Genomic DNA, 15475 nt, shown 5'->3' on the forward strand with positions numbered 1-15475 from the left:
ATACGTACTAAATAACCATAAACGACAATGTAAACAGTCCAATAAATTAAAATCACAAAAGGGAGGGCAGGAACAACCCCGGGCGGGCAATACTCGCCTCCGTGTCTTTAATAAAACTATGACTTTACGTCATGAAATAGGAAAATCATTTAGTTTTACCTCAAGACACGGAGGCTCATATTGCAAGTTCAAAGCTGATCAATAATCGATGAAAACACATGAGGGGGCGGACGAAAATAAAATTCTCTGAACGTTGTGGCCGTAGACCAGTCAGCCAAGCGCAAAATGTCCTCCAAACGAGCCCCCGAAACGGCCAGGGCAGTGGCGGCCGCGCCCCTGGCCGAATGAGCGGTAAAGACCGCCGTATCAATCCCAGACAGGGACATGACCCACTTCATCCAACGCGCCAATGTGGGACTAGACACCGGGCCAAAAGGATGGCGGATGGAGAGGAACAGCTGCGGAACGTTCGCAGAGCGGTGAGCCCTAGTACGCGACTCATACTCCCGCAAACAGGCTACCGGACAGAGCGCCGGGGAAGACGGGAAACAGGGATAAGAGACAGACCGAATATTAGTCTTAGTGCGCCGCGTAATGTTAAACGTGACTCCCTCGGGAGAAAAGGACCTAGCGTCATGATCCAAAGCCCTGACATCGGAAACCCTCTTACAAGAAATGAGACAAAAGAGGGCCAACAACTTGGCAGACAGTTGCCGAAGGGAAAGAGCCGAGTTCTCAGGCCAAGCAGAGAGAAAAGAGAGGACCAGGGAAACGTCCCATGTAGTGGTGAAGCGCGGCCGAGGAGGCCGGGCCAAGCGAGATCCACGCAGCAGGCGTGACACCGAAGGGTGTTGGCCCGCCGGAACGCCATCAAAACCCTGATGAGTCGAAGAAATCGCCGAACGGAACAAATTAATGGTCCGATAAGCCTTTCCCGCCTCAAACAGGGATGTAAGGAACTGCAGCAAATGGGTCACAGGCGCCGAAACGGGATCAAGGTCCCGCTCCACGCACCAGCTAGCCCAAGATCCCCAAGCTGCCCGATAAGATTTTCGGGTGCCGGGAGCCCAAGCGTTGTCCAGGAGGCGTCGAGTTGCCTCCGAAATGCCTGCGACCTCTCCGGGAGTCCGGAGATCCGGCACGCCAGGAGCTGAAGGGAGCCGTCGAGCAGCAGGGGGTGAGGAGCACCCAGAGGGCCCTGGAGGAGATCCGTCCGACCCGGAAGGAGGAGAGGCACGTCCGTCAGGAGTTCCAGGAGGACCGGGTACCATGCTTGAGTCCCCCAGAAGGGGATCACCACCACCAACTCCGCAACCTGACGACGAACTTGCAGCAGCATCCTCGGGATCATGGCGAAAGGAGGAAACGCGTATTGCAGAGCCGAAGACCAGTCCTGAAGGAACGCATCCACCGCCTCCGCCTCCGGATCCGGGCGCCAGCTGAAGAACCTGGGAAGGTGAGTATTGAGCCGTGACGCGAAGAGGTCCACGGCGCAAGGGCCCCAGGTATCCGAGATCGCGGAGAACATCTCCGGCGCTAGCCTCCAGTCGCTGCCGTCCGTGAAGCAGCGGGAACTCCGATCCGCCCGGATGTTGTGTAGACCCGGAAGGTACTCCGCCTGCACCATGATGTCCCTGGAGAGACAGTAGGACCAGAACTCCTTCGCCAGTCGCGCCAAGGTAGCCGACTGAGTGCCGCCCAGGTGATTGACGTAGCGGACCGCCGACACATTGTCCATGCGTAATCGGATGCAGGCATGCGCCATGCCATTGGAGAAACTGCGGATGGCAAACGAGCCCGCCAGGAGTTCCAGAGCGTTGATGTGAAGATGGCTCTCGGCCTCCGACCCCCGGTGGAGACACCTTCGCAGTGGGCACCCCAGCCCAGGAGACTCGCGTCCGACTCTATCGTGAATTCCGGTTGAAATCCGAAGATCGCTCTGCCGTTCCAGGCTTCCAAGTTGCCTAACCACCAACGAAGTTCCTCCCGAGCCTCCTGATCCAGAATCACCATGTCCGCGAACGAGGCCCCGGAACGAAGGTGAGCAATCTTCAGGCGTTGAAGGGCCCGATAATGGAGAGGGGCTGGAAACACCGCCTGGATGGAGGAGGCCAACAGGCCAATAATACGAGCCAGGTGACGCAGGGACAGGGACGATGCTGAAAGGGCATGTCTCAATTCCTTGCGGATCGTCCGCAACTTCTCTGACGGGAGACTGAGAGATTCCGCAACAGAGTCCACAGTGAAGCCCAGGAATTCCATCCGCCGAGACGGCGTGAGGCAGGACTTCTCGGGATTCAGTAGAAAACCAAGAGCCGAGAGGAGGTCCGACGTCCATTGAAGGTGTCGAAGCAGCGCCGCCTGACATTGATGCATAATGAGGATGTCGTCCAGATAGATGACTAGACGTACACCCCGACTCCGCAGCCAGGCCACGACTGGACGCAGGAGCTTGGTAAAGCACCATGGCGCCGAAGAAAAGGCCGAACGGGAGGCAAGTGAAGCGCCACACTTCGCCCTTCCACAAGAAGCGCAGGAGATCCCTGGATGAAGCGGCAATCGGGACCGTCAGATAGGCATCCTTGAGGTCCAGTTTCACCATCCAGTCCCCTGGGATCAATAAGTCCCGAAGGAGGTGAATCCCCTCCATCTTGAAGTGGCGGTAGCGCACCACAGAGTTCAGTGCCCGGAGATTTATCACTGGACGCATTTGCCCACCTTTCTTCTGAACTAGGAAGATGTTGCTGAGCACGCCCCTCGGGGCGGAAGGGGCCCTCTCTATCGCCCTCTTTTGAAAAAGTGAAAACAGCTCCAAGTCCACGAGCTCTCTGTCTGGTGGGGCTAGGGGAAATGGCGGGGGAGAAGGAATGAGGTCTGGTGAACCCGTGAGTTCTATGTGGAACCTCTGTACCGTGGTCAGCACCCACGGGTCTGATGTAATGCTGGACCAAACGTGGGAACAAAGACGGAGTCTGCCCCCTACACAAGGAACCAAAGAAGAAGCCCCCACAGGGGGAAGACTTACCGAAGGACTTTCGGAAATTGGGGTTTCCTCGGACAGACCTCGAACGCCATTGGCCGCCTCTGGCCGGGAAGAATGGAGGAGGATTCCTGTGGTCCTGGAAGGGCGGTCTCTGGTTGAAGGAGCCTCTGCCCGAGCTGCGGGCCTGAAAACTGGATCGGCCGGACAGACGGCCCCTGCTACTGCCGGCCCTAGTGGAGACCCGTCCCTGGAAGACCCTACGCATTGAGGACTGGGCCTTGTCCAGGGCAGTAAAAGCTCCCACGTATCTGCTGAGGTCCTTAATGAAGGAGTCTCCGAAGAGCAGGCCTTGTGCATCCTTCCCTGCCTCGGTCAGTGCCAGGTTGGCCAATTTCGGATCAATCTTAAACAATATGGCTTTACGCCGTTCAATGGCCAGGGAGGAGTTGGTGCTGCCCGCAATACAAATAGCCCTCTGAATCCAGCCTGTAAGCTCCTCCGGATCTACCGGAGAGCCGTCCACTCTGGCCGATTCGGCCATCTCAAAGATTTTGGCGAGGGGCCCAAAGATGTCAAGGAGTTTATCCTGACAACTTTTCAGTGCGGAATCTAGCCCCTTACGGGGATTCCAGCCGGTCTTAGCCAAAAACTGTGTCATTTTTGGATCCACAGACGGCGTTTCACAGACCTTATTGGGGATCAAAGGTCTGGGGCATTCAGATCGGAGTTTACTGCGCGCCTCTTTACTAAGAGGGCGGCGCACCCAATGTTCCAGATAATCGCTCACATGAGCTACCGGCAACCACTCAGCCGACCTAGGGTGGTGAAGGGCATCAGGGTCAAACAACGGGTTGCCTGAAGGATCCACCGGGGTGGAAACCACGTTAGGGGCAGCGGCGGACGCGCCCACGGACCCGGAGGTGGATGGTCTAGGACCAGAGGTACCTGGCAACTCGGCTTCCATCTCAATCTCAATATCCCCGTCGGAATGGCCGCTCGCCTCCGCGTAAGCCTCCATGTCGGATTCAATATCCGAATCCACATCGCCAGTCTGTGCTCTAGCACATTTCCACTTTCGCGTCCGTTCTGCCTGACGCGGCAAGGCTCTTTTGCGCGATCTAAGCGCGCTATCATGGGTGGCTTGGAACACACCGATCATAGTCTCCTGGGGTGCAGGAGGTTCAACAATGGTAGGCTGCGGGCTAGTAAGCACAGGCGCGGGAATAGAGGGGCCAGGGGCATGGGCAGCTAGGGCCTGAGAGATGGTTTTAGAGATCATAGAGGACATGGATCCCATCGCCTCTATAATAGCGCTGGAGACCGAGCGTTGAAGCTCTAGGGCCTGCGCATTCATGGCCGGAATATCGGCGTCCCCAGTGGATGGGGGGGGAATTGACCCAGAGGGGGAGCGATCAGAGGACATAATGTGGTAAATGTATATATATCTATAACGATCCTGATGGCCTAACCTAGCAGGGAGGTCTAAGCTAAGATGGCCAGGAATAGAGGGAAAAAAACCTAAACTAACTAGGGGTTAATCACCCCAGAAGCTGCCGAACCGGAGTAGGAGCAGGAGCACAGCCAGCCGACCGAGCGCAAACCAGACCGGAAGTGACGTACGAAAACCCGCGATAGGAAGGGCGGGAGCTCCCCAAGATGGCCGCCGAGATCCCGCGAGATCTCGGAGCCGCGGGAAGCGAGCGGGACCCGCCGCTGACACCTGAAGCGCCGATAACCGGAGGGGACGCAGCGATAAGAGGTAAAGCTAAGGGGAAGGGGGGGGAGACGCAGAGCAAACCCCTAAGAGAAACAGCGGAGAGACCAAAAGAAAACGCCGCAGGGGAGGAGGAACGGAGGTCAGAGGGGAGAAGAGGGGGGGGAGACCCCCAAGCAATAAGCGCAATAAGCGCAATAAGCGTGGGGCAAGCAGGCCCACAATAGGGAAAGATATACCCACGATGAGGGGAAACACCTAACCCAGCAAAGGGATAGAAAGGCTATGCATTATAGACAATCCTTAGCCAAATCACAGGTTAATAAGATTAATGAGACTCATAAAACATGTAACAACAGCCATAAAACACAGAAATGACTTATCTTTGGTGGAGCAGCAAAGAAAGAGGAAGTTACTAAGAGGACACTGCTTATTATAGGATCTGAGAGGGGAGGGTCCTTTACTGTTATGATTATGTAAATTTCTTCTTTGCTGCTATTGGTGGAAAGTAAAGAAGGAGAAAGCAATAGGAGCCTCCGTGTCTTGATGTAAAACTCAGGATCAGTACAGGATAAGTAATGTATGTACACAGTGACTGCACCAGCAGAATAGTGAGTGCAGCTCTGGAGTATAATACAGGATGTAACTCAATATCAGTACAGGATAAGTAATGTATGTACACAGTGACTGCCCCAGCAGAATAGTGAGTGCAGCTCTGGAGTATAATACAGGATGTAACTCGGGATCAGTACAGGATAAGTAATGTATGTACACAGTGACTGCACCAGCAGAATAGCGAGTGCAGCTCTGGAGTATAATACAGGATGTAACTCAGGATCAGTGCAGGATAAGTAATGTATGTACACAGTGACTCCACCAGCAGAATAGTGAGTGCAGCTCTGGAGTATAATACAGGATGTAACTCAGGATCAGTACAGGATAAGTAATGTATGTACACGGTGACTGCACCAGCAGAATAGTGAGTGCAGCTCTGGAGTATAATACAGGATGTAACTCAGGATCAGTACAGGATAAGTAATGTATGTACACAGTGACTCCACCAGCAGAATAGTGAGTGCAGCTCTGGAGTATAATACAGGATGTAACTCAGGATAAGTAATGTATGTACACAGTGACTGCACCAGCAGAATAGTGAGTGCAGCTCTGGAGTATAATACAGGATGTAACTCAGGATCAGTACAGGATCAGTAATGTATGTACACAGTGACTGCACCAGCAGAATAGTGAGTGCAGCTCTGGAGTATAATACAGGATGTAACTCAGGATCAGTACAGGATAAGTAATGTATGTACACAGTGACTCCACCAGCAGAATAGTGAGTGCAGCTCTGGAGTATAATACAGGATGTAACTCAGGATAAGTAATGTATGTACACAGTGACTGCACCAGCAGAATAGTGAGTGCAGCTCTGGAGTATAATACAGGATGTAACTCAGGATCAGTACAGGATAAGTAATGTATGTACACAGTGACTGCACCAGCAGAATAGTGAGTGCAGCTCTGGAGTATAATACAGGATGTAACTCGGGGTCAGTACAGGATAAGTAATGTATGTACACAGTGACTGCACCAGCAGAATAGTGAGTGCAGCTCTGGAGTATAATACAGGATGTAACTCGGGGTCAGTACAGGATAAGTAATGTATGTACACAGTGACTGCACCAGCAGAATAGTGAGTGCAGCTCTGGAGTATAATACAGGATGTAACTCAGGATCAGTACAGGATAAAGTAATGTATGTACACAGTGACTGCACCAGCAGAATAGTGAGTGCAGCTCTGGAGTATAATACAGGATGTAACTCAGGATCAGTACAGGATAAGTAATGCATGTACACAGTGACTGCACCAGCAGAATAGTGAGTGCAGCTCTGGAGTATAATACAGGACGTAACCCAGGATCAGTACAGGATAAGTAATGTATGTACACAGTGACTGCGCCAGCAGAATAGTGAGTGCAGCTCTGGAGTATAATACAGGACGTAACTCAGGATCAGTACAGGATACGTAATGTATGTACACAGTGACTGCACCCGCAGAATAGTGAGTGCAGCTCTGGAGTATAATACAGGACGTAACCCAGGATCAGTACAGGATAAGTAATGTATGTACACAGTGACTGCACCAGCAGAATAGTGAGTGCAGCTCTGGAGTATAATACAGGATGTAACTCAGGATCAGTACAGGATAAGTAATGTATGTACACAGTGACTGCACCAGCAGAATAGTGAGTGCAGCTCTGGAGTATAATACAGGATGTAACTCAGGATCAGTACAGGATAAGTAATGTATGTACACAGTGACTGCACCAGCAGAATAGTGAGTGCAGCTCTGGAGTATAATACAGGATGTAACTCGGGATCAGTACAGGATAAGTAATGTATGTACACAGTGACTGCACCAGCAGAATAGTGAGTGCAGCTCTGGAGTATAATACAGGATGTAACTCAGGATCAGTACAGGATAAGTAATGTATGTACACAGTGACTGCACCAGCAGAATAGTGAGTGCAGCTCTGGAGTATAATACAGGATGTAACTCGGGGTCAGTACAGGATAAGTAATGTATGTACACAGTGACTGCACCAGCAGAATAGTGAGTGCAGCTCTGGAGTATAATACAGGATGTAACTCAGGATCAGTACAGGATAAAGTAATGTATGTACACAGTGACTGCACCAGCAGAATAGTGAGTGCAGCTCTGGAGTATAATACAGGATGTAACTCAGGATCAGTACAGGATAAGTAATGTATGTACGCAGTGACTGCACCAGCAGAATAGTGAGTGCAGCTCTGGAGTATAATACAGGATGTAACTGAGGATCAGTACAGGATAAGTAATGTATGTACGCAGTGACTGCACCAGCAGAATAGTGAGTGCAGCTCTGGAGTATAATACAGGATGTAACTCAGGATCAGTACAGGATAAGTAATGTATGTACACAGTGACTGCACCAGCAGAATAGTGAGTGCAGCTCTGGAGTATAATACAGGATGTAACTCAGGATCAGTACAGGATAAGTAATGTATGTACACAGTGACCGCACCAGCAGAATAGTGAGTGCAGCTCTGGAGTATAATACAGGATGTAACTCAGGATCAGTACAGGATAAGTAATGTATGTACACAGTGACCGCACCAGCAGAATAGTGAGTGCAGCTCTGGAGTATAATACAGGATGTAACTCAGGATCAGTACAGGATAAGTAATGTATGTACGCAGTGACCGCACCAGCAGAATAGTGAGTGCAGCTCTGGAGTATAATACAGGATGTAACTGAGGATCAGTACAGGATAAGTAATGTATGTACGCAGTGACTGCACCAGCAGAATAGTGAGTGCAGCTCTGGAGTATAATACAGGATGTAACTCAGGGTCAGTACAGGATAAGTAATGTATGTACACAGTGACTGCACCAGCAGAATAGTGAGTGCAGCTCTGGAGTATAATACAGGATGTAACTCAGGGTCAGTACAGGATAAGTAATGTATGTACACAGTGACTGCACCAGCAGAATAGTGAGTGCAGCTCTGGAGTATAATACAGGATGTAACTGAGGATCAGTACAGGATAAGTAATGTATGTACACAGTGACCGCACCAGCAGAATAGTGAGTGCATCTCTGGAGTATAATACAGGATGTAACTCAGGATCAGTACAGGATAAGTAATGTATGTACGCAGTGACCGCACCAGCAGAATAGTGAGTGCAGCTCTGGAGTATAATACAGGATGTAACTGAGGATCAGTACAGGATAAGTAATGTATGTACACAGTGACCGCACCAGCAGAATAGTGAGTGCAGCTCTGGAGTATAATACAGGATGTAACTCAGGATCAGTACAGGATAAGTAATGCATGTACACAGTGACTGCACCAGCAGAATAGTGAGTGCAGCTCTGGGGTATAATACAGGACGTAACCCAGGATCAGTACAGGATAAGTAATGTATGTACACAGTGACTGCACCAGCAGAATAGTGAGTGCAGCTCTGGAGTATAATACAGGACGTAACTCAGGATCAGTACAGGATAAGTAATGTATGTACACAGTGACTGCACCAGCAGAATAGTGAGTGCAGCTCTGGAGTATAATACAGGATGTAACTCAGGATCAGTACAGGATAAGTAATGTATGTACACAGTGACTGCACCAGCAGAATAGTGAGTGCAGCTCTGGAGTATAATACAGGATGTAACTCAGGATCAGTACAGGATAAGTAATGTATGTACACAGTGACTGCACCAGCAGAATAGTGAGTGCAGCTCTGGAGTATAATACAGGATGTAACTCAGGATCAGTACAGGATAAGTAATGTATGTACACAGTGACTGCACCAGCAGAATAGTGAGTGCAGCTCTGGAGTATAATACAGGATGTAACTCAGGATCAGTACAGGATAAGTAATGTATGTACGCAGTGACTGCACCAGCAGAATAGTGAGTGCAGCTCTGGAGTATAATACAGGATGTAACTGAGGATCAGTACAGGATAAGTAATGTATGTACGCAGTGACTGCACCAGCAGAATAGTGAGTGCAGCTCTGGAGTATAATACAGGATGTAACTCAGGATCAGTACAGGATAAGTAATGTATGTACACAGTGACCGCACCAGCAGAATAGTGAGTGCAGCTCTGGAGTATAATACAGGATGTAACTCAGGATCAGTACAGGATAAGTAATGTATGTACACAGTGACCGCACCAGCAGAATAGTGAGTGCAGCTCTGGAGTATAATACAGGATGTAACTCAGGATCAGTACAGGATAAGTAATGTATGTACACAGTGACTGCACCAGCAGAATAGTGAGTGCAGCTCTGGAGTATAATGCAGGATGTGTGGACATACCCTTGCACATGGTGAGACTGTCTCTTGCCCCTCTAAAGCGGACACACGTTGTACCCCGGACAGGGACATACACTTATTACTTGCGTCTGTAGGAGGGCAGTGTTGTCAGAGTGACATTTCATCGGCTGTGCTGTGGCCTCTCTATAGGGGCGACCGTCGCTCTATGACTTTACCCTTAGATCTGCAGCTGAACCCCTGTAATGTATTAACCATTTCTTTTCCCGCGGTTCAGTTTGGGGGTGGAGCCTGTGGATAAAGATGCCATCAAGCAGCCCCCCAGGAATGCCAAGGAAGCGATCCTTAGCAAAGCCTTACTCCTGAAGATCCTGCTCTCGGCCGCCATCATCATCAGCGGGACGCTCTTTGTCTTCTGGAAAGAGGTTAGACCATTGCAATTGTCGAGAGCTGCGGGCGAGGAGCTCAGTGCAGGCAGCCATTAAAGGGGTTCTCCAGGAATCTAGAAATGTGTAAATATTATTTTATCCTAAATATATTTCATTGGTTATAAGGGCTCGTTTTGTCTGGGGAGCAATGATTAGGAGAAATAAAATGGCCGCCGTCCTATTAGTGCACACAGAACCTGTCACACCGCAGGACAGCACTGAGCTAAAGAGCCGCCTCATCCTCCTCTCTGCTCGTCAGGGATCACTGTTTAATAAGATCTTCAGCCGAATTTCTGAAGGAACGGAGTTCATGAGGAGACATGAAGTACAGAGAGGAGGCGGCTGTGCGCTTAGGACGGGTTCTGTGTGCACTAATAGGACAGCGGCCATTTTATTTCTCCTAATCATTGCTCCCCGGACCAAACGAGCCCTTATAACCAATGAAAGGTATTTGGGAATATATTTATAATAAAGTCATATTTAGGCATTTTCTTAATTCCCGGAGAACCCCTTTAACCACTGATTCCATAGTTAAGTCACTAATTTCCAAAATGAGGGGCAAACACGAAGCCGCCGATGGGGGCGTAGAAATTCCGCATCTCCTGCAGGTATGCACTACAGCTCCCAGCATGGTCCTAATTGCAGAACAGTCATGTGACCTCCATTTCACTCTCTGCACTCAGATTCCGGATGGGAAAGTGACTCCCAGAACCACGACGATGACCTTCACGTGTTTCGTGTTTTTTGACATGTTCAACGCCTTGTCCTGCCGGTCGCTGGTGAGTGCGGCTCTGATCTCTCTACCGTCTATATCATAAGACACCCTGTGGCCCCCAGTAAAGGAACTGGACCCCACAGAGAAACAAACGCACCTGGTGCCAGCGTACCCTACTGGGCATATAGCCTGGTAGGGCTGACAAAAAGCGGACCTCGCTGCTGCTTCTATTGGGTCCGGTTTGGCAGGAAAATCAACTTTTAAAAATATGCTAATTAGCAAAAGGCGCACTCGGAGGCGGCCACCTGAGATCCCGCGGATCTATGACGGCACGTGCGCACTGGACTTTCCCCGTTCCTCTAGGCTAGTGTATACCTTTAGTGCGCACGTGCCGTCATAGATGCGCCAAACCGGACCCAATAGGAGAAGCAGCGAGGTGCGCCAGGTGACGGAGCCTCAAACGTGAGGGGAATGTTTGAGAAGATTCAGGAACCTGCCCTGATTTGGAGCGCAGGGCGCGATGTGTTATTTCCTGTGCCGCCCCTTTAAATTGTCGCCGTCTTTTTCCAGAATAAAACAATCTTTGAGATCGGCATCTTCAGGAACCGGATGTTCTGGCTGTCCGTGGTCGGCTCCATCCTGGGTCAAATGGCCGTAATCTACATCCCCCCCCTGCAGAAAGTGTTCCTGACACAGAACCTACATGCACTGGGTGAGTCCGGTGGGAGTAGGGATCCACAATTACTGCTGTATCAGCAGCTAAGGGCAATGATGGAGAACCTGTAATTACTGCTGTATCACCAAGTGAGGTGGATGATGGGAGTGAGAATAGCTGGGAGCCAGTGTTCAGCAGGACTGACTGGTCGTTACCCGGAAACTTGTTCCGTAAAACGGACAATAGGACATGTTTCACAGTATAGAGGAGACTGGAGCGCAGCGCTCACGGTAATCTGCATAGACTTTGGGCTCATGCACATGAACGTATTTTTTTGCGGACCGTATGCGGAACCATTTACTTTAATGGGTCTGCAAAAACAACGGAAGGTACTCAGTGTGCGTTCCGTTTCCGTATTTCCGTTCCTCAAAAAAGTAGTGCATGCACTATTATTGTCTGCAAATCACGGTCCGAGGCCCCATTCAAGTCAATGGGTCTGCAAAAAATACGTAACACATCCGTATTTGGCGGATCCATACTGTAGAAATGCTACGCCGAGCCCATAGGTTTGGTGATTAATAAGTTACTGTTTCCGATCTGCAAAAAACGTATCAAATACGGAAACCATACGGATATGTTTTGTGCAGGAACGGAAGAGGACTTAAATCAGAGAAAAAAAAACTCTGATACAGAACAATGGATCCGTGAAAAACGGACCGCAAAACAACGGTCGTGTGCATGAGCCCCTTTACTGACTAATAAAACCATTTCATTCACATCGAAAACCCTAACCCTGGGTTCACACCTGAGCGCTTCTCAAACGCGCGTTTTACGCGCGTTTTTGTCGCGCGTTCTTATGCGCGGTTTTTGTAATAGTAAACGCGCGTTTGACGCGCGTTTGTGTCATTGACTGCAGTGTCCTATGGCCACAAACGCGCGTCAAAACGCCCCAAAGAAGCTCAAGTACTTGTTTGAGCGTCGGGCGTTTTACAGCGCGTTCGTACGCGCTGTAAAACGCCCAGGTGTGAACCATTCCCATAGGGAAGTATTGGATTTCATGTCTTGAGCGTTTTACAGCGCGTTTGAACGCGCTGTAAAACGCTCAGGTGTGAACCCAGGGTTAGGCCCTTTATACACAAGCGAGTATTCTGCGCGGATGCGATGCGTGACACATTGCACCCGCACTGAATCCGGACCCATTCATTTCTATGGGTCTGTGCAGATGAGCGGTGATTTTCACGCATCACAGCACGTTCTATATTCTGCGATTTTCACGCAGCCCTGGCCCCATAGAAGTGAATGGGGCTGCGTGAAAATTGCATTGCATCCGGAAGCAAGTGCGAGTGCGATGCGTTTTTCACTGATGGTTGCTAAGAGATGTTGTTTGTAAACCTTCAGTTTTTTATCACGCTCGTGAAAAACACATCAAAACGCATTGCACCCGCGCGGAAAAAACTGAACGCAATCGGACCTAATCCGTCACGCTTGTGTAAAAGAGGCCTTATAAGGCAAATAGACAAAAATAAACGGCAACTTTATATACTGTCCCTTTAAATGCGGAGCTTGCGCTAAAATATACAAAGTAGCAGCGTCCTTCTAGTTTGTTCATTCGCGCGGTCAGTGATGTTCTTTAGTATACTGTGGTGCCGGTGTTCTGCCAGATCTCTATACCTTGCGAAAAGTCTATACCGGAAGTGACGCGGCCGCACAGGAATCAGCTGGAAGAGGGTGTGCGCAAGCGCAAATCCACCGGCTTAGCAAAGAATCATTACAGCGCCGTGATAGGAGTACTTTGTGCACTTAGGGGTATAGAGATTTTGCAGCGCAAAATGTTGCATCAGATCTCCCTACCCCGCGCAGGCGCCCACAAATCATCAGTTGCAGTTCAGCTGTACTATGTGGTGACCTCGGTATCCAGCACTCGGCTCTGCGGTAAGGATGAACTGCGACTGATGATTTGTGCGCGCCTGCGCACTCAGGGGTAGGGAGATCTGATGAAACATTTTGCGCTGCAAAATCTCTATACCCCTAAGTACTTCTATCGCGGCACTGCAATGATTCTTTGCTAATCCAGTGGATGTGCGCTTGCGCAGTGCCGCGCACACCCTCCTCCAGCTGATTCCTGTGCGGCCGCGTCACTTCCAGTATAGACTTTTCGCAAGGTATAGAGATCTGGCAGAACACCGGCTTTATCATTCGCTCTTCTATTACTATGCGCGCAGTGAGCTCTGCTCACCGGTCACATTGTGTCCATGTTGCTGGGCTCACAGTTTGCGGTTAGATAAAGGGGCATTTTCTCAGTTGACCCCAAATTTGATTTGTCCGCAACTTGTTTTACTGTTAAACGCGGTCTTGTGTTACTCGCGGTTATAGCTGGGATGTGCGCTCCCTCTGTGCCTCCTATGCTGCCGCTTTCAGAGCGCGTTTCCTGGCGCATGCGTAGTTTGCCCGCTGGGGCGCCAACCTCGTACTCGCGTCTTTATTCGCCAAAGTATATCTTTGTTCACACTGCCCTTTCTGTAGCTGTTCGCCAGCCGCGTTTCAGAATCATATCGCTCCTTCCTCGGTGGTATAAAGAGTAATGGATGAAACTTGGGACATGACCTTCAAATTTAGGGTCCATTCACACGCCCGTAGTGTATTGCGGATCCGCAGGACCCCCGGCCGGCACCCCCATAGAAATGCCTATTCTCCAACAAGAATAAGCCATGCTCTATTTTCTTGCGAAGCTGCGGACCGGAACGCCGCTGCGGACAGAACATAGTGCGCTCTCCGCATCCATTCCGTCCCCATAGAGAATGAATGGCTCCGCGCACGTGTGAACGGAGACTTGTAGGTCTATTTTGCATCTGACCCAATTCCTGGACCGGATTATTATTTAACATGGTCCGTATTACAGGTAAAGATTCTCATTGTGCGTTTGTTGAAAACGTAGGATTTTTCCCATAACATTTAACACAACACAGTTCAATTTTTTGGGGTCAAATGAACCTACACAAAAAACATAAACATAATAAACATTTAAGTCCATTAAAATAAAAAGGAGAAAATTAATATTTTTTATTTTAATGGACTTATTTTTATTATGCTTTTTGTGTAGGTTCATTTGATATAAAAAAAAAAATTAACTGTATTGTGTTAAATGTTATGGGAAAAATCCTACGTTTTCAACAAACGCACAATGAGAATCTTTACCTGTAATACGGACCATGTTAAATAATAATCCGGTCCAGGAATTGGGTCAGAGCCAACTAGACCTATACATTTGAAGGTCATGTCCCAAGTTTCATCCATTACTCTTTATACCACCGAGGAAGGAGCGATATGATTCCGAAACGCGGCTGGAGAACAGCTACAGAAAGGGCAGTGTGAACAAAGATATACTTTGGCGAATAAAGACGCACGTACGAGGTTGGCGTCCCAGCGGGCGAACTACGCATGCGCCAGGAAACGCGCTCTGAAAGCGGCAGCATGAGAGGCACAGAGGGAGCGCACATCCCAGCTATAACCGCGAGTAACACAAGACCGCGTTTAACAGTGAAACAAGTTGCGCACAAATCAAATTTGGGGTCAACTGAGAAAATGCCCCTTTATCTAACCGCAAACTGTGAGCCCAGCAACATGGACGCAATGTAACCAGCGAGCAGAGGAGCGAATAATAAAGCCGGCACCGCAGTATTCTACAGGACACGGATGTGGACAGCTGTCCGCATCTGACCCACAAAAAAAATGCGTATCGGATGCGGACCAAAAATACGCTCATGTGCATGAGCCCTAAGGAAGTTCTGACATTCATGAACACAGGAACGCGGGCTGACAACCAATATGGCTGCTGCACCGAGGGGGTCACCCAACATTCCCAGGATTCTGAAAGGAAAACCTTGCAGCAGTGATAGTGACCACAGCGGCGGCCCCCGGGGCGGAGGAGGTGCCCTTTCTTACCTTAACCCCTTCTTCTCCCCTGCAGACCTGCTCTTCCTCACCGGTCTGGCGTCCTCCGTCTTCGTGGTGTCGGAGCTGATTAAACTCTGCGAGCAGTGCTGCTGCCGGAAGAAGATGGTGAAAGTCCTAGAAGAGGAAATCTGAAGACGACCGCGTAGCTCTTGTCGCCCTGCCCCCGCAACGTGCACTGCGCCGTCCGCTTTATTATTTATGTGAA

The 15475-nt window shown here is 49.7% G+C and overlaps 1 protein-coding gene across 1 annotated transcript in view; it reads left to right on the forward strand.

Moving 5' to 3' along the window:
• The window catches only part of ATP2C2 (ATPase secretory pathway Ca2+ transporting 2), a 76755-nt gene extending 61334 nt beyond the window's left edge, over window positions 1–15421 (forward strand). The window contains exons 16-19 of the mRNA XM_044269341.1: window positions 9782–9943; window positions 10630–10725; window positions 11232–11373; window positions 15284–15421. Coding sequence (XP_044125276.1) covers window positions 9782–9943; window positions 10630–10725; window positions 11232–11373; window positions 15284–15402 — 519 coding nt within the window. The 3' untranslated portion in view covers window positions 15403–15421. The remainder of the gene's footprint in view (window positions 1–9781; window positions 9944–10629; window positions 10726–11231; window positions 11374–15283) is intronic.
• The last annotated feature ends 54 nt before the right edge of the window (window positions 15422–15475 follow it).

Source organism: Bufo gargarizans, chromosome 10 (assembly GCF_014858855.1).
Source record: "Bufo gargarizans isolate SCDJY-AF-19 chromosome 10, ASM1485885v1, whole genome shotgun sequence".
Taxonomy (NCBI): domain Eukaryota; kingdom Metazoa; phylum Chordata; class Amphibia; order Anura; family Bufonidae; genus Bufo; species Bufo gargarizans.